The 19830-nt window shown below is 39.2% G+C and overlaps 1 protein-coding gene across 2 annotated transcripts; it reads left to right on the top strand.

Moving 5' to 3' along the window:
* The first annotated feature begins 2905 nt into the window (after positions 1–2905).
* ARFGAP2 (ARF GTPase activating protein 2) lies at positions 2906–19742 on the top strand. Of its 2 annotated transcripts, XM_070936568.1 has the most exons (17): positions 2906–3101; positions 3466–3584; positions 5785–5857; positions 6130–6261; positions 6354–6434; positions 7866–7968; positions 9092–9148; positions 10364–10408; positions 11010–11062; positions 11704–11840; positions 12149–12280; positions 14955–15083; positions 15170–15304; positions 15425–15551; positions 15679–15769; positions 16014–16132; positions 18216–19742. In XM_070936568.1, the coding sequence occupies exons 1-17, from the start codon at positions 3030–3032 to the stop codon at positions 18234–18236; spliced, it is 1626 nt and encodes a 541-aa protein (XP_070792669.1). In that variant the 5' UTR covers positions 2906–3029; the 3' UTR covers positions 18237–19742. The 2 variants fall into 2 exon arrangements, with proteins under 2 accessions (XP_070792669.1, XP_070792673.1); XM_070936572.1 differs by lacking the exon at positions 10364–10408 and having other exon boundaries at positions 2908–3101.
* Positions 19743–19830: the final 88 nt, after the last annotated feature.

The following is a 19830-nucleotide window of genomic DNA, read 5'->3' as shown; positions in this document are numbered from 1 at the left end:
AACATCCCAGATGACGAGCCAGGATGAGCCAAATTTCAGGCTTGTTGTCTTGGAAGCCAGGCAGAGGCTGGGTCCCTCCATGTACAGAAAGGCATGAACCAATCTGATACTATGAACTATTCTGGATGTAAAATGTAAATATATGTATGTTTTCACTCAGAGACTATCAATGCAGAATTCAAAAGACACTGGAATATCATGTAATTAGGTGAAATAGCCCACTACTGAAGACTTTAAAAGACTTATTTGGCCACGTGGCTAACAGATTTACCCCCTGCAGCTTCCAGGTCATCTTCAAATGCAACCCCATAGACAATGAATTACAAGAGTCTAGCTGACCAAAGCATGAATAATGCTCATGGGAGTCACTCTCTTTTTCCCTCCCCCCCCACAAGAGCAGATTTCTATCTTCCTGAGATGTTTTCTCCAAAGCCAAGGCATCACTAAAAGTGTTAAGGAGTTAACAGTTTGCTTAGCTCTATGACCTTAATTAGTTGATTAGAACTCTGGGCCAGCTTGCAGCTGCTCCCTTAAGTTGACAAGACCCTAATCAAATTCACCTTAAAGGCTTTCTTTTGAGTCCTACGTGACTGGCAGCTTACTGGATAGCACATAGCCTTGGAGTGTCTGTTTACTCTCTTGTAATCCCTTCTCACCAATGAATGTAAAAAAACATTAATTTTTGCAAATGATCCCAGAGCCAGGAAAAGCTGAAATAAAATTGTAAGCAGAATTGTGGTTGTGTGATTTTCACTCAGCCATAGCTTTGCTTAACAACTGATTCCAATTGCGGTCACTAAACAAGGTCCACCTGTATTCACATACAGAGAAATATGTCAAAGACAATAATTTTGCCCGATCTATCATGTGGAAAATTGTTTCATAAGAAAAATCAATATCCCTCCCCTTTAGTTTTCTAATGAAACTTATTGCAGATGGATAGTCAGGGGTGTACTAATAGTGAAAAAAAGAGACAGTCATTGTAGGACAATTGAAAGATATTCAATGGACATGCAATTGGGCTGAAGACAGCATAAACTCCCACAAAAGACACCATATTGGAAAGAGCTTTCTAGCCTTAAGAGCCTCACAATTGCTTAGCATCCACATTTTTGCATGGAGCCCCAACAGGAACCATAGCAGAGAAGCAATACAGAAGGAAGAATTGTGGCTACTACACTGCCTCTTTCTCTGTTCTGGTTCCTAAATCAGCTGTCACTTTAGCAACAGCAGCATTACCACTACCCCTACCAGCATCTTCTCCTGAGCTGGAGAAGGGATACTTTGTGGGGATAGAGGAGATAATGGAGTCCCTTGCCAGGTTTAGCCTGACTGTTGTAGCATCAGGAAAAAGAAGCTGTGTGACCTTTCTCTGTCTTCAGTCTTCAAGTTTGTATCCTGGAGAAGGGCTCTCACTATTGCAGGAGGAAGGCATTTGAAAGGTTTGCTCTGGGGATCATCAGGCTCAGCGTATGCCCTTAGGTGCATATTTTGTAACAAGCTCCCAGGACACACCCTGATTATCTCCAGTTCAAAGGATGTCAATTGTAGGAAAGAAACAGAACACATAAAAACTTGCTGTTCATGGAAATATAATAAGACTCCATGACCGATTGAGTCTCAAGACTGATTCACTTTAAGTTGCTTCACATATTCATAGTTTGAAGAAAAAGTTTACGTCATCAAAAACTACAGTGATGTAAAGTCCATTATCTTCTGCAGCTCTGAGTAGGAGATTGGTACTTAGGTCTCCATTTTGGAACTCCTCCAATGAATACCTTGAACGAGGTAGTTCTCTTCTCAGAAATCCCATAAGAAAATTAATTAAAACATTTAGGTAATAATATACATTATTTTATTATATTGCTTAATGCATTGTAAGCCGCCCTGAGTCTCCGGAGAAGGGCAGCATATAAATCAAATTAAAAAAAAATTATATAATAGACTGAGACTGACATGCAATATTCACTTAGCACAGGGCTGACCCTGACCTGTAAGACACCTGTGTCACTGCATAGACTTGGTACACCTCGCATTTGTGAAGCTGAGCTTCCTAGAATCACAAGAATATGTGAACTGGAGGCACTAATAGTTTCAGATTGTGCAATGCGTTATGATTTCTCTGAATCGATATAGAGCCCTCGGTCTGGGAGAAATGAAGCCTGATGTAAGTGAGCACCCACTTTTGGTGTGAGAAATTGAGAATTTTTAAAATTTAATGTGTCATGGCAACTTTCTGCAGTGCATCACTTGCATACTTTGCAGCACTTTCCTCCCTTTGTGAAGGGTCCTATCTCCTCATTGTATTAACAATCGTAGATTGTAACATTCTCTTTGGCTGTGGTGTTTTGATTTTTGCACTCTGGATGGATTTTAAGATTGTTTGCCGTCAGAGTCACTTGCAGAGATAGGCAGCCATACAAACTGCATTAATAAATGACACCTAGTTAAAACAGTGTTTCTCAACTTTGGCAACTTTATGATGTGCGGACTTCAACTCCCAAAATTCTCCAGCCGGCAACGCTCTTGATTGAATTGCTAAGAACACAGGAAGGCACCAGAACCGGGGATCCACAATTTCTTGGGGCCTGGTTCAAACCCCATTCACAGCCAACATCCATTTCTTCCTCAGCTCAGGGTCTTTAGGAAAGCCCACAGAAGGAAAAAAATTCAATTTCTGCACAAGACCTGTCACAAAGCCCCGCCCCTCATCTGATTAGGGGACCCGCCCTCCCCTTTCCAGCGGTCGAAGGCTTTAAGGGACGGCAAGGTTGTGGAAAGATAAACCCTTTGCCCGGTTCGGCCGGTTGGGACAGTTGATGGCAGAACAGGTTTTGGGCCTGGTCCTCTTGTTTCCCAGCGACCTCGCAGGCAGTAATCCTGGTTCCCGCCAAGTATTTTGCCTTATGGAGGCCGCGCTAAACTGACCCTAAGAGGGACCCGTATCCGTAGAAGCCCGCCCAGCTCACGCGGATTGGCCCACGCTGTGACCGGCTGCCGAGCACTGTGAATGCTGGGAGAAAGAAAACATGGCGGCGGGGCCCAGCCGTGTGGAAATCCAGACCCTTTTCAAGCGTCTGCGAGCTGCGCCAGCCAATAAGGTACTTGAGGGCGAAGCTTGTGGGCCTTGCGCTCGAGGGTTGTTGTCCGCATCACGAGACGTTTCAGAGCGGAATTGACCCGCCTTTTGATCCGTATCTCTCTCTCTTCTCGCCGGTAAACCACTCGGCTCCGCACCCGATTGTGGCGAGCCTGAAGGGAGAGATGAGCCTCCGAAGTCGAGGGGTTGTCGCGTTAGCGGTCCGGCATCAAAATGCCGTAGCGGCTGCTGAGGGGAAACGAGGGGTTGCCTAGGTGACGGATTCGGTTTTAAGACCTCACGAGACGGCTTCTCCATCTCTGGGAGATCCCGTTAATTTTACATTTACCCTCTTGTTTTGTTTTGTTTTGTTTTGTTTTTTGTAGTCCTGTTTCGACTGCGGGGCAAAGAACCCGAGCTGGGCCAGTATCACCTACGGGGTGTTTCTTTGTATCGACTGTTCCGGAATCCACCGCTCGCTGGGCGTTCACGTCAGCTTCATCCGGTAAAGTCGGGTTTGGATGCGGGCTAAAAACGCGCTAAAATAATATCAAGGGCTGCTTAAGTGATGGGTTAGCATTCCGCATCATTTGCCTGATTACATAAGTAAATGCATTTTTTTTTTTTGCATCGAGAAGATCTATCTTAATTGACTCTCAAGAGGACAGTTGAGTTTTATTTTCCTTAGGTGTATAGAGTCCTTTGCATGTTTTCAAATGGAATTATTTAATAATTTATGTTTGACAGATGATCAAGGACTGCTGATCTGATGCTGTCTTATTTCCCAAATCCAAATCTTCTGGTATTAACTAACTGTATCAATGTATACATTCTTGAGTATATTAGCGTACTTTTTTAAAAAAAACATTATTTTCTATCCTGTCTTAAAAATATAACTTAGAACTTAGAATAAATTTATAGTCACTTTAAATGTACACTAATTGGCATACGTTAAAATGAAATTTCGTTGCATACAGTTCTCAAAGAGTCACTACCTCCAATATACATTACATAAACATGACTAAATAAATAAATTCAAATAATAAACCCACATATGCAAGATGGCATAATTCTGACACTTCATATTGTATCTTTGAGATCCAGTTTGGGATAGGGTTAAGGCATCAGCACCTCCTGCCTGAGGCATAAAGCCAGTCACGATTTCTCAGCCCTGGAAAGAATGAGGCAAAGCAAACCATCCTGAAATCTTGTTTAGAAAACTTGCAGGGGCTGAGATAGAACCGCCCCCCCCCCCCCCATCTTTCTTCTGAGCTCTGAATAACCAACCCTAGAAAATGGTCTGAATAGATTAATCATTCCTTTTACTCTAAATCTTGCCTGTATCTCATTGAGCATTATAGCTAAATGCTAATTTAGAAAGTCTGCTTTATTTATCTTCAAATTCTTTTCAGTGACAAGGCTCTTTCCGACTTCTGTGGATGAATTATTTGGAGTCTTTGAGTTTATATGACAATGCAGGCTATGTATGGCTTAGTTATGCACAACCGATTAGCAAACCATAGATGCCTCCAACCTTGACTTATTTGATGATGTATATGATAGAGTTCTGGATAACTCATCATCACCATCATCCCTTGTTTGAATAATATGTCTTCTCTTTTCCCCACTGAAGAAGTTGTCTGCATTTTGTTAGCCACTCCTGTTTGCATTTATAAAGTACTGTATTTCAGTAAGCATGTCCCTTATGTGATGTGCAAATGCATTCATTAAGTTTTTGTCCTTATTCTCAACATTTAGAAAAAATTCTAATATGCATTGTCCTACATACAAGCTGACCAATTCTTCCACATTCTATCTCTTTATCTGTCTTTGCTTCTAAGAGGATAGACTGATTATAAAACATTTTCATTTTAATCATTTCTTATTTTACATTTGTAAGTAGTTATTTTGTAATAGTTAAAAAAAATAGTTAAAAGTGAATTAGTTATTAAATGTTTTTGTTTTTTCTCTTTGTTATAACATCTCATTTCAATATATTTGTGAAGTCTGAAAAATTAGAGACCTACTCACAGAAGATTGTTCAGAGAGTGTTGACAAAAGTGTTAAATTATTTATATTGCAGTATTACAGTAGTTTATGGAGTAGGTATAAAGAATCAGTGGCCCTATCCAGTATAACCAATGATGAGGAATGAATGCTGCAGGTTGTAATTCAGAACCATCAACAGTCACAAATTCCCTGCCCTGTTAAATTGTCAACTCTATAGTTTTAGCTTATTTGTTTTGTGTTTGAAATGTTATAAAATGAATTGACTAGGTGCTCACAGATGTTTTCTGATGGGCACACAATACATCTGTTTTAGGAACCCTCCGTGGGCTTTCTATTAAGTTCTGTGAGCAATTTAAACAGCTGGTCTTAGCCTATAAATCTCTTTATTGGCCCCAGGTTACTCTCAGGACTTCATATTTTCATTGACCAATCCAATAGTGCCAGGAGAAGCAGCTGCGTCTACCCTATTTTGCGGAGATCGAGGTGTATGTGAACCTGGAAGCATTGCTTTTCTGTGATAGGGATTGCCATTTGGAATGGTCTCCCATCATTACTAAGAGAAATGAAATTTGTTTTTTTTTTGACAGGACAACAGATTATATTGTGACAGAAGGGAATTTTGGCTTTTGGAAATCGTTGACATCTGTATGGTGAATTTGTGTATAATATATAATGCCATTTTTGTCCCTTTATAGGTCTACAGAGCTTGACTCCAACTGGAGCTGGTTTCAGTTGAGATGTATGCAAGTGGGTAGCAATGCCAATGCGGTAAGGACCAATTGAAATTATATTCTCTTATTATTTAGGGCATTTGATTTTTTTAATTGTTCCTTTTTTTAGAGAATGCTATGATTAGGTACCTGGTGAATAACTTTGTGAATAGTTATTAACAAACTTTTTAAAAAATTATATGGTAATTTTTTTCAATATTTCTGGATCATCTAACACCATTGAAGCTCAATCACTACATATCTACAGTATATCTGGAAATATCTAGATTTCAGTTTGTTCTTTTTCAACTATATTTTCTCTGGTTTCAGACAGCTTTTTTCTGCCAGCATGGCTGTACCACCTCAGATGCCCCTGCCAAGTATAATAGCCGTGCTGCTCACATGTACCGAGAGAAGATCCAGCAGCTGGCAAGTGCTGCCATGGCCAAATATGGAAATGATGTAAGGATCAATAAGTCTGTGCACTCTTGGGGGCGATGGAAAATTATAAGACTTTGCTATAAAAATCCAAAGATGATCCTCTTCATTTTTAGCTCCTGATTGATGGCCTGAGTGGGATTCCTGGCCACTCTCTGGAAAGGAATGATGCTGATTTTTTCTCGGAGCATACACAGGTTTGTTGAGCCAACTTGAATTGCACTTTTCAATTGCAAATCTTCCTTGTAGGATTGTCTGATGAGTTTTCCTCAATACAGATAATCCTTGGTTAGTGACCACTCATTCAGCAGTCATTTGAAGTTATGATAGGGAGAAGAAGGAGACCCACAGCCAATCTTTGAAGTTGTAGCTGTTATAGCAGCCCACAGTCACGTGTTCACCATATTCAACCTTTACTGATAAACGAAGTTAATGGAGAAACTGTTGTGATCCTGTGATGTCATGCTTAACAACCAGATTTGCTTAACAACTGCAACTGGATCTACCATTGTGATATATGGTCATATGATATTTTTCCTGTATGATCATACCATTTAGTGAATGAGTTCCTGGGGCCTAGTTACAGTTGTTTAACATGATTACCTATATTGTATCTTTTAACTGAGTACTAGTTTATGGTGAACCATTTGGATTGACAACCTGGTCAGAAGTTGCCTTTTTTTTTCCATTGCAATTCTGAGCTGCAATCATATATTCATTTGTAATGAATCAGGATAGTGCTATATACAATAGTACTGGACATAGTTGATCTTTTTCAAAGCTTTCCCCAGCCTGGTGGCTTCTAGATGTGTTTAAATTGTCAGAAATCCTATGAGTTGAAGTCCCAGCAAATCTGTCAGATAACAGATTGTAAAGGCTGCTTTCATTAAAGGAGCTGGAATTTTACACTATATTTATATGTATAAAGCCTGTATTTTTTCATTGAAATACAAACCATTTGGATAATACTTAACAAAAGTTTCTATGTATTCTTTGTTCAAACCGAATATAATGCCGTTAGACTAGTCAATGTATGTTGTGTCTTCTCCTTGTGAATTTCTTAGAAGCGATTGGCTGGTTAGTATCAGAAATGGGGTACAGATAATCCTTGACTTGTGACCACAATTGAGCCCAAAATTTCTGCTGTTAAGTGAGACAAGTAAATTTTGTCCCATTTTAAAACCTTTCTTGCCACAGTTGTTAACTGAATCACTGTAGTTGCTATGTTAGTAACATAGTTGTTGACTGAATCGGGCTTCCCAACTGACTGCTTGTCAGAAGGTTGCAAAAGGTGATCACATGACCATGGGGATGCTGCAATGGTCATAAGTGTAAAAAGCGGTCATAAGTCACTTTTTTCTGTGCTGTTGTAACTTTAAAGGTCAGTAAACGAACTGTTTTAAGTCAAGGACTGCCTGTATATACCTCATGGCTGGAATATTATTTCTTTGTGTTAGGGTCATAATTGATGACTGACAACTCTATTAGAATGGAAACCTATCTTTAAGAAAGTAGTAATATTCACTGTCTACAATGTTGGAGAAATATGTGACTTATTAGGCCAGATCTTGTTTGAGTTATGAATTAACGTTGTGAGCCTTTCTAAGAACTGATTTATTTTCTTTAAGGCTTGTAATAACTGGGATGTGGCTAAGACAGAGCAGAGCATAATAGATTCCACATCAGAATTGGAGAAACCAGCAAAGCCATCTGAAAATAATGAGGTTCCACGTAAGTACCAAAGCAGAAGCTAAATATCTAGTTTCTCTTTCCATATTAAATATCTCCACTGGATAAAATGAACCTTGTTTGCTATTAAGCTTGATGATCAGCAGACAATCCATGTCATGGAGACTGTATATTTTGATACACCAAAACTATGTAATCAGTTCAGTGATACATGTAGTAGTTTTATTTTGTTTTTCTGAACTGAGCATTTTTTTCAGTTAAAGAGCATTACCTGTTTGAATAATTTAGAACTTCTGTATTCCAACAGGATAAATATATGATATATGAAAGAAACATGTCTATTCATTGATAGGTGGCTGCATTCATATACATATAGGCTGAGATAATAGCTGGTTTTAATTATAGATTATTGAGAAAGCAGGATTAAGCCAAAATTTGTAGATAAGCAAAGTTGTAATAGCATGTCAACTATTTTGTTAATTACTTTCCTTTTTTAGTTGCTTAGGAGCGTTAAAACTAGGAATATGCTAGAAAATGTTAGTCCAGTATCCCCATTTTCATGTTACATTAATCATTGTTACAGTCAGTAGAGTAACAATAAAACACATAGATTCAAACTGGTTTTCGCTGAATCAGTCATTTGCTGTAAGTGCTTCTCTGATAAGTTCCTCAGTTTATTTCAGTAGTTTCTTCATGGAATTGTGGTCCTTTGGGATATGCCTAATGCTTCTAGACCAGGGGTGTCAAACTCAAGGCTCCGGCCTGCAGGGTGCTTAGATCTGGCCTGTGGGCCCACCCTTGAAACGGTGAAGGACCAGTCCGTGGTGCCTCTGCCAGAGAAAATGGAGCTCAGGGAGGCCGTGCGTGGCCCATCCAGGCTCCATTTTCAGCTGCGATAGCCTCCTGCAGCCCTCTGCCAGTGAAAACAAAGCTCAGGGAGGCTCCATTTTCATTGGCAGAATGCTGCAGGAGGCTGTCATGGCCGAAAACGGAGCCTTGATGAGTGATGTCGAGCTGGCCATTCCCCCACTGGCCACATCCTTCCAGCCCCCCCCTCCCCCCCCCCGAGGTCAAACACAACCCTGATGCGGCTCTCAATGAAATCAAGTTTGACACCCCTATTCTAGACCATCACAATTTGGGAATTTTTTTTTTTACTTTGTAGAGGATGACCAAGGTCCATCTATTGAGTTATTGAGCACCTCTCCTAAAGGCTCCCTTGGTAAGTATACATATCTCCTCTGTTTTCCTCAATGCACAGTGCTGCTAGCAATACTCGGTTTCACTTCAGATGATTTGCACTGACCATAGATTTATTTCAGATGCTATACTGGGTTGAGAAGATGAATAGTTCTCATTTCAAACTGCTTATTGCAATATGGTAGAAGTTGAGTAACATAGATTTCATCTTTTGGGAAACTGTAGAATCATTGGAGGGAACATTAAAATGTCAACTGGTCTAATCCCTCGCTGTCCAGAGATGGCTATAATTATCTCTAATAGGAAGCCAACCAGCTTCTATTTTTAAACATTGTAATTCTGAAGAGTTTATAACAGCCTGAGTCAAGTTTGATTCCCTGTGAAATAGGTTATCTATCAGAAGGATTTTCCTGGAATTGCTGAAATCACTGCGATTCTGTAGCCTCAGCTAATATTTCTCAAGAGGATTGAGAGAGTAGCAACCTGATATGGCCTTGGCTTGTTTTTCAAGAATAACATCCAACTAATTCAGATTGTGGCCTGATTGTCTAATGTCACGATCTTAGATATTATTTATACTTCATTTCTATTTTTATGTTCCCTTCACTTTGATATAAATACCCTTAGGAATAAAATAATACAACTTTCCATAACATCCATGGTCTTTTCATTTAGGAATATGAAAGGTGCACTGAATCCTAATAAGAAAAACTTTTAAACACACTACCTTGATTTAAATGTCATTTTACATGTGAGTATATGTGATATATTTTGTTTATTAATTAACTAATATATGAAACATGTTGTATATACTCACGTAAGCACATAAACCATTCCCTCAAATTTTAACCAAAATACCATAAAATTTTGCCACCTGCAGATAAGGTGACCTGCATTTTTTATGCTATTTTGGTTTAAATTTCAAGGGTCTGCTTATACACAAGTATATATGAAAAATAGATATTTTTTAAAAAACGCAGGTATTTTAGAAAAAATTTATCACCATAAAAATTCAGATAAAGGTTATCTGCAAAAAAGCCAAATCCATTTTTTTAAATGCATTTTGACAATATTCTTAGTTTATCTCTGAGTCTATTCAGTATTTCCAATACTGACAATTTAACAAACCACAGTACAGTCTTGTGTGGGAGAACTTGCTGAAGGTCAGACTTGTATCTCAACCTTCATCTAAACATCTTTTTAGAATGAAATACATGCATGTCTCTTTCTCCTTCAGACGCATCCATGTGTCTGTCTCCACAAGGGGCAGCTCCGGCCAGAGGTAACTGGCTCTGTATGGACTATTTGCCTTCCATTTCTGTGGTTCTGCTTCCAGCTCTAAGTTTATCTGTCTTGCACCTTTTAAGATCTCAACCCAACATGGAAGGAATTGCTCTTACTTAGCAGTAAAATTTAGATTACATTTTGCTTCTGGAATTTTGGCAATTAGTTAAGTGGACACATGTGGCACAACTTGGACAGTTAAATTCTCCTTGCTTTGGTTGTGTGGAAACTACTGAGCAACCTGCAACATATGCCTCTTTTAAGTTTATAGCAATACTTTGTTTCTACTGGGCTTTTCCCATCAACACTTCTGAGCCCACTGCCTATCAAAGTCACCACGTCTTAGTGTTGTAATTCTATCACTTTCTTATCACTGGAAGGGGAGGCCCAAGTGGTTACTAATTTGAAATTGCATGTTATGGCTGGTCATATTGACACTGAATATGTGTGCTGCTGCTGGAGCTGCTGGGTATATTAACAATGTTTATAGGACACTTGGCCATGGTAGTCTTTTAACCATTAAAATTTTGAAATATTGTGACAAGTATTAGTATTCACAGCAGCTTAAGCTCATCCTTCATTGGTTGCCTTTGTTGCAGAAATAAAGCCTTCCCTTATTGGAAAGAAGAAGGCAGGTGGAGCAAAAAAAGGGGTAAGTTTGTTGTCAGAGACCTTCCCTTTCCATGGCATGCACCTGCTTGCTTTTTCTGGCAGAGTTGTGTCCCTTCTGAGTGACCTTTTCTGCCGTGGCTGCTGCCTGTTTTTTATGCAAGCTAATGAGGATTTGCCTCGTTCTTCTCTTTCATTTCTTCTGCTCTTAGTGGACAGCATCATTATCCAGTTCTCTGGAAACCTTTCTACATACTAACAGTTTGAAATGGTCCTCTTAATGCCATGGATTTAGCTCTTGGGGGATTACTGTAACCCTGTATTTATTTTTAGTGTGAGTTAACTGTCATGGACAGATGGTTTCTTCACCTCAGAAATGAATATATTTATGTTTTGCATTTGAGTTTCTGGTGTAGTCATGGAGCAAAGATAATAGATGCCCCTCCCAATACCATCATCACCTCCACACACATACACACTTTCGGTTCATACAGCAAAGCTTGCATAATTGAAGATACTGTTTTGTATCTTTGCTTTCTGTAATAAAGTAATTCGGAAGTGGAATGATAAATGGATATCTCAATTTCTATTGTGCCCTTTCATAGGTTGCTGTAATTCATGCAAATTCCTCTGATGTTTCAGGTTCAGTGACTTTCACATTGTCTTCTGCTTCCCTTTCTTTAGCTGGGAGCCAAAAAAGGTCTTGGAGCTCAAAAAGTGAGCAGTCAGAGTTTTACAGAAGTTGAACGGCAAGCCCAGATGGCAGAAAAGCTGAAAGAGCAACAAGCAGCTGAGTACAGGAAGCAAGCAGAGGAATCTATGTGAGTGGCTTTTATATCTAGCATCCTTAAGTTAGGATAGACATAGATTTGCTCATATGGGGATTGAACTGGAGAACGAACTCAGGAAGCATAAAAAAAGATGTGATGCCCAATTCAGACCTGAGAATTTATAAATAAAATAATGGCCAATGCCAGCACATGAATAGAGCCTGGATCAGCTTCTCTGTTCTCAGTTCTGATATTTATATTCAAAACGTGGGCTGGGATATGATATATACAGTACACTATGGAGGAACTCTATTTGAACTCTATGGTTTGATGATGCTTGTGTGGTGTCTTTCTCACAGAGTTGCCTCAATGAGATTGGCCTATCAAGAACTCCAAATTGATCGGAAGAAGGAGGAGAAGAAACTTCAAAACTTAGAAGGGAAGAAGCGTGAGCAGGCTGAAAGACTAGGCATGGGCTTGGTGTCCAGAAGGTAATTTACTTTATTGGAGAATAAAAACACGGTTCCCCTTCTTTGTCATGCCTGACTGAAGCTATTAGCAGTCTCAGCAGGCCTGATCTGTGCCTTTGCTCTTTCCAAAGGCTGTTTGGATGCTGTATACATTCAGCCCCCTTCATAGGGATTTATATTGTGGCCCTTGGAGTAAGAAATTGCAATAAGAAAAGTCAGCCAGTGGCTAATGTGATAGTCAAATAGTGTTCAGAAATCAGTACAAGTTAGGGAAAGTCTTTTTTAACAAATAAAGCACAAACTATAATAGAAAAGGGTAATAAAAGAAGATTAAAAAGGATGATGATGCCCATTTACCTTGAGGCAAGATGGGCGGCCTATAAATTTTATAAGTAAATAAAAGATGATGCAGAAAAAGAAATGACAGCATGGCAAAAAACCCCGATAAAGAACTTATTAAGAACTAATTTTAATGTTTTTGAAGCAGAAAACCAGCCAATGAAACCGCTGTACCAGAAAAGTAAAAAGAGATTCTCAGGGATATAGAGATAATAGACATTGCAGATAAATTGAGCCAAGTCCTTTGTATCTGTCCTTTGTATCAAAAAATATAGGGAACCTGCCTGAGCTTGTATGGATTTTCTTAGGTAGAGGATTGGAAGCATTAAAGCCAGTTGAAGTAACAAGGGAAGGTATTGTAGGTCAGCTTGAGACATGACATTGGAACAAATCATCAGGTTCTGATGGAATCTACCTAAAAATTCTTATAAACACTGTTAGATTATTATTAAATTATTATCTTAGCAAAAAAATTCCTAGTTTTTCATTCAATTTCAGCTAACAATAAGAAGACTGGAAATCCCTAATGTAATGTCATTTAAATAAGAAATTCAAGGGAGTTTGGAGAAATTTACACTGTGGAGCAGTCAGTTTAAGGTCTGTTGCAAGCAAACCAATAGCAATCAGTAATTAAACACAGAACAAAACAAGTTCTGAAGTTTTGCATGGATTCAACAAAGAAAATTCTTTTGGAGGTTATTTTAAAAAAGACTTTGCCAGCCTTCTTCATATAGGGCCAAAGACTATGCCACCACTGTTTCTGAACAAATCACAAGACGTCTGGGACACTGTTCTTTGGATAGATGAGACCAAAGTGGAAATGTTTGGCCATAATGCTCAGTGCCACATTTGGCGAAAACCGGACACAGCATATCAGCACAAACATCTTGTACCAACCATTAAGTACAATTATGGAGGGGTGATGATTTGGGTTTGTTTTGCAGCCACAGGACCTGGGCATCTTGCAGTCATTTAGTCGACCATGAACTTCTCTGTATACCAAAGTATTCCAGAGTGAAATGTGAGGCCATCTGTCCAACAGCTAAAGATGGGCCGACATTGGGTCATGTAACACGGCAATGATCCCAAGAACACCAGCAACTCTACAGCAGAAAGCCTGGGGATGAAAAAGAATCAAGGTGTTGCAATGGCCCAGTCAAAGTCCAGATGTCAACCCATACTGTGGCGGGACCTCAAGAGAGTTGTGCATAAAGAAATGCTCACAAACCTCAATTAACAATGTTGTAAAGAAGAGTGGACCAAAATTCTTCCACAATGATCTGAGAGACTGTCATACAGAAAATGATTACTTCAAGTTACTGCTGCTAAAGGTGGTTCTACAAGCTATTGAATTGCAAGGTGTATTTAGTTTTTCACAGGTGGTTTCTCCATTTTACTTTTCTTTTTGTAAAATAAATGATGACATGGTGCAATATGTTACATGTTGTTAATCTGAAGCTGTATTTACCTACTTTTAACAACTGCTAAGGACCAGGTAATTTTTACTATATATAGATATATAAAACCACAGAACTAAAGAGGCGGTACTTTTTCACATGATTATACATATATATCAGGGATGGGTTCTACTCACCTTTACTACTGGTTCACAACGGGGCCGCGCGTGCGCTCGCTTCACTTGTGCAGAAGCATTCTGATGACGTCAGGGTCAGGTGGATCCTTCCTCCAGTTTTATTACTGGTTCTATAGAACCAGTCCAAACCGGGGGCCACCCACCACTGATACATATGTATTTATATTTGGGACTGTGGACCAGATGATTCTGAGTGGTGGGCTACCTCCAGTTCATGGGCCTAAAGATGTCAGTCCCCATTTTAGAGTATCATCAAGCAAACAAGTTGAAAAGAACTCTATTGCTATCGTATAGTTGGATGTTTTTAAAAAACGTTGACACAACCTTATCAAAGACTGTTCAGTAAACTTAGCTGTCAAGGCTAAGCAGACCTGTACATTTATGGATTACTATGGCAGCTGGTGAAAAACAAATAGTGTAGGAATGAATGGCTCATTTTCTCAACAGATGGAAGTAAGAACTAGAGTCCTTCAAGCTTCATTGTTGAGACCACTATGTTCTAATTTGTTCATAGACAAATTGTCTTAGGCCTAAGTAGTGAACCAACCAAATTTATTAAATTATTTAGAGTGAGAAAACCAAAAGGATCATGAAAATTTCCAGAAGGCTCTCTTTAAACTAGATGAACTGCCATCAAATGGCAAAAGCAATTCGTTTTAAGTAAGTGGAAAGAGATATGTGCCAAGGTAATTCTCGTGTTGAAGAAATATTTGGAAGTATGGAGTTCTGCCAGGCCTTTTAACTTTGTATTGTTTCTTTTAGTTCCATTTCGCATTCTGTCCTGTCTGAGATGCAAGTAATAGAACAAGAAACACCAGCGAGTGTAAAGTCCTCTCGGTCTCAGCTGGGTCTCTTTGAAGATACAGGAAGCTTCACATCTGGACCACCCAAGTATGACTAAACTTTGCTGAGTTTTTAGTTCTGTTAGTATTTCTCTATCTGGCCTGCATAGATTTCTTTCTCGCATTTGTTCCTAGGTACAAAGATAATCCATTCTCACTAGGAGATGGTTTTGGTTCACAATGGGAAACAGAAATGCCCTCCTGGGGACTTGACAAAAGAGAAGAGGAGACAGACATCACAGTGTCAAGCATCCGACCCATTGGTGACAGGTAAAGTAAGGGAAATACAGTCCTTTGCTCTAATGTAGAGCTGTGTGAATGGGGAGTAGAAGGGATCTGCTTGAAATTTATAGTCGGTGAAAGATTTCAGTGCTTTTCTCTTCTACTCAGACCGACCAACAGAAGAGAAACGGAGAGCAAGGTATCAGTAGTAGAGTCTAATGAAGCTCGACAGAAGTTTGCGGGTGCCAAAGCCATCTCATCTGACATGTTCTTTGGGCGAGAAGTAGATGCTGAGGTAGGTTTTCTATGATTTCTCTGCCCACAGAGGCCTATTTCTGTCCATTGTAAATAACAATGTTCCTGATCAATATTAGCTTCCTCCCCACCACCTTATTTTTAAAAATCTTTTTTATTTCCACCAGTATGAGGCCAGATCCCGACTCCAGCAGCTCTCAGGAAGCAATGCCATTAGTTCTGTTGATCTTTTTGGAGAATCTGAAACAGCAAATTTGGGTATGTCCATCAAAAACAAAAAAGGATTATTCTTTTGGAACTGCACTGTGATAATTCATGACTCAACACTATGGCTTTGCTGCCCTCAGTTCCATATTGAGGACAGTTTGGTACAGAGCAGTGAGTAGAGTAAAGCTTGTAAAAATGGTCGAGTTCAAGCAGTTAAGTTCCCTCTCATAAGCATAGCTTCTTTATTTGGCAAAGCTCTATCAGGTTTGATATTTATATTTTTTCTCCTCTGCAGGTAGTGTCTCCATTGGAAATGTACTACCTGCAGCTGACATTGCTCAGTTCAAGCAGGGAGTAAAGTCGGTTGCTGGCAAGATGGCTGTCCTGGCCAACGGTGTGATGAACTCGCTGCAGGTGAGAAGTGAGGGGAAAGTTATTATACACCATCTTGACCAAGATGACGTACATTGGATTCTTTTTCCTTATTTTATTTTGTTACAGCATAAGCAAGTAGTAAGCCAGGTTGAAAGAGAACGATTGGCTCATAATCACCCAATGAGTTGCTATGGTGGTGGATGAATTAGAATTTGAGTCTCCTCAGTGTCTAACCACTGCACCACACAGGTTTCCCAATCATCTATTTACTATTAAATTTTACAAGTGTTTAAATAGGTGATTAAATGTGCTTACATGAACAAGATCACGTGAAGCGTTAAGACCACTTTATAATGCCTTGGTAAGGCACACTTGGAATATTGCATTCAGTTTTGGTCGCCACGATATAAAAAATATGTTGAGACTCTAGAAAGAGTGCAGAGAAGAGCAACAAAGATGATTAGGGGACTGGAGGCTAAAACATGAAGAACGGTTGCAGGAACTGGGTATGTCTAGTTTAATGAAGAGAAGGACTAGGGGAGACATGATAGCAGTGTTCCAATATCTCAGGGGTTGCCACAAAGAAGAGGGAGTCAAACTATTTTCCAAAGCACCTGAGGGTAGAACAAGAAGCAATGGGTGGAAACTAATCAAGGAGAGAAACAACTTAGAACTAAGGAGAAATTTCCTGACAGAACAATTAATCAGTGGAACAACTTGCCTGCAGAAGTTGTAAATGCCCCACCACTGGAAATTTTAAAGATGTTGGATAACCATTTGTCTGAAGTGGTGTAGGGTTTCCTGCCTGGGCAGGTTGGACTAGAAGACCTCCAAGGTCCCTTCCAACTCTGTTACTCTATTCTATTCTATTCTCACAACATATGTAATATCTAAAGAAATGCATATGATAGTTATACTGGATAGTTCTTTAATATCTTGAGAGCATGTTGTGGGTGCCATTGGGGATACAGTCAGTTATGAAACAATGGGTGAAATTACTCCTGCCGTCCCCTCTGCCTCCTTAGAGTTCTTTCTCTCGTCTTGATTTTTTTTTTTCTGGGCGGTTGAGAATGCTTCTAAACAAGACCTTGAGTCGCCATCATTCACCATCGGTGTAGGTTCCAAAACATTACTAAAAATAACGTAATGCTACAGGCTGGCCATTTGCATTTCAACATGCCTTTTTCCTATATAATTTTTAAACAGAAGAATCTGAAAGACAGTTTTAAAATTGGGGTCCTAGAGCCTAGTGCAGATCTTGATGCTCATGGACATCACATTATTTAATTCTGACAAATGGGGTATAAAAGCACTAATTTAAGTACCTCCAAGACAATTAGTTGATTAGTCCACTTTAAGAAATAATTGTATTTTTCACGATCAATTTGAACTTTCAAATTTTAACCCTAATCCAAACATAGTACAGACATCAAGACAAGACCCAACAAGAGCGCTTAACATCTTTTGTATTGTTGACTGAGTAGCTGAGGTTGATGGTGAGATATAAAATGGTAGGAAATTCAAGGATAAAAATAGCGGAGAAACTAAACTGAAGAATCTTCTCCCAAAAAACATTTTGTTAGTGATAAGTTGTTCTGGAGTTTTGATTAAACTCAACTTGCAAGTTTGGTGGATATATTTTCTTGAATAATAAAGTTCATATTTCTCATGTACTTAATAATGTTGTAAGAGAAGTAAAAAGAACCACATTGGACTTTCTTGAATAGTGACCCAGATTCCATTCTGGTTCAGGCTTAGTTCAGGCTTGGTGTACAAGGCTTGAATTGAAACCTGCACTTCATCTGTTTTATTTGTGTTAATTATGTAAACATGCATGCTCAAAGAATTGTCCAATAATGAAGCTAAAATAAATTCCCATGCTGATTTTTTTCTGACATTCTGGGAGGATAGCATAGAGTTCTCCAATAAATATTTTTTTGTGGACCACCTCACCGTTTAGATCTTAATATGTTTTTGGTGTGATTGGCTCATAAGCAATAGGTTTTGTTTATCAGCTTTGGACTAGTTTTTACAGCTAAATGCCTCAAAATCTTCAAGCTTGTTTCTGGACAGTTTGTTAATTGATCCCCCCCCCCTTCTGTCTTTTCCCTACTACCCTTAGGACCGGTATGGTTCATATTGAAGATCTAGAAGACTGTACCTCTTGGCCATCGGTGTAACACCACTTGAACTTGGAAACTTGGAAACACCACATAGGAACTCTACAGGATAATTTCTAAGCTGAGCATAGCTGAGGGATGCTTGAGAATAGAGAAAATGGACATGCTTGTCCTATACTCGAAGGTTTTCTGGACAATTGTTTTGTATTAGAAAACAAATATTTTGTCAAAACCCAGCCTTCAGTGATTGAAGTATGGGCCTTTCCAGAGAACACCCCTCTGCTGCTATGGATTGAGATATGGTGCAGATGTCATTGTGGTGCTGCTCTTTATATTTCTCTTTGTCTCCCTGACTGCTATTGGTGGACTTAGTATTGTGGAAGCAGGAAAGTAGTGTGTAATATTTTTCATGCTTCTGCATGAATTCAGAGGCAAATTATAGTACTTGTTGCATTGGTGGAGACTCTAGAACCTATGCTCCAGAATAGAGTGAAATTCCTTCCTCTGTCCATGGTAATCTTACTGCCTTAAAGAACCAGTGTGATGCACCATTTTAGAATAGTGGCTTAAAAGCACAAACGTACAGCATGCAGTGAAAGGTCAGCACTCTTGGCCTTAGTTAAGATTCTTTTATTTTGCAAATATGACTGATGATAAATTTGTGCTGGAGATAGGAGATCATCATTGATAAGCAAGGAAGGGTTATCAAACCTTTCCTATAATCAGTTGGTTGTCCATTGGGTGCTGTCTTTTATTTCATATGTTAAAAGAAATTGGAGCTGAAATAAGTATTGACTATAGTCACTCCATTCACTGTGTCCCATTTTTGTTGCACAACCATTGCTACTACTGCCTTCCTTCGGAATCACAACAATGGACTTGAGTGAACACAATAGCTCTCTTGCAAATTATATTGAAACAAAATCAGTTTCAGTAAGGCTTCTTCCACCTATCCAGGCACCACTGTTGTCCCTATGCTTTCTGGGATTGTTCTCATAAATTGCTATAGCTTTATTGATCAAAGAGGAACTGGAATAGATAAATGCTCCATTCTAGTCTACATTGCTAATCTCATGCCTGAGATAATAAACGGTATTTTGCTCCAAAGCACCCATTGCATCTGCATGCTAAATCCCATGTTTCAGTGATATTTTTCCACCGGAGTATTCTCATTTCAGCTGAGTGGGAGAATTATTTCCTTGTGAAATGGTGCTGACTGTTGTAACCATTTTGCATTCAAATTGCATGATTGTTGCTGCTGCACTGTGGGTTTATCTGGAAACTGCCACCAAATACAGTGTGTCTCCTAAGAAGACAAGCCAGTTGTTTAATAGGAAGAGTAATCGCCAAGAATACACTGAAATGATGTCTTGAGTTTCAGTGAGGTACACTTGCTAGAGGCAGCTGAGGTTACCAATGCCCTTTGAGGTTACCCACTTTCACATTAGTGTAACTCATTAGTGCAATTAATCTGCTTATTCCTTGTGCACTTCCTATGAAAATAAATGCCTGCATGGACTGACCAGAAATTTCCCCCTTTGCTTGCTTCTCCTTTGTATTCATAGGATTCTGAAAATAGCCTCTCCAGTTTCAAGTGTTGCAGATTTAAAATTGCTT

The sequence above is a fragment of the Pituophis catenifer genome, unplaced genomic scaffold (genome assembly GCF_029215685.1).
Source record: "Pituophis catenifer annectens isolate HBS135680 unplaced genomic scaffold, rPitCat1.0.hap2 SCAF_1, whole genome shotgun sequence".
NCBI classification, from domain to species: domain Eukaryota; kingdom Metazoa; phylum Chordata; class Lepidosauria; order Squamata; family Colubridae; genus Pituophis; species Pituophis catenifer.
This window is presented reverse-complemented; position numbering and strand designations above follow the sequence as displayed.

Coding starts and splice junctions, on each gene's coding strand:
- ARFGAP2 (XM_070936568.1), top strand. CDS start 3,030: ATGGCGGCGGGGCCCAGCCGTGTGGAAATCCAGACCCTTTTCAAGCGT. Junction 6,262..6,353: donor TGGCCAAATATGGAAATGAT/GTAAGGATCAAT, acceptor CTTCATTTTTAG/CTCCTGATTGATGGCCTGAG. Junction 6,435..7,865: donor TTTTCTCGGAGCATACACAG/GTTTGTTGAGCC, acceptor ATTTTCTTTAAG/GCTTGTAATAACTGGGATGT.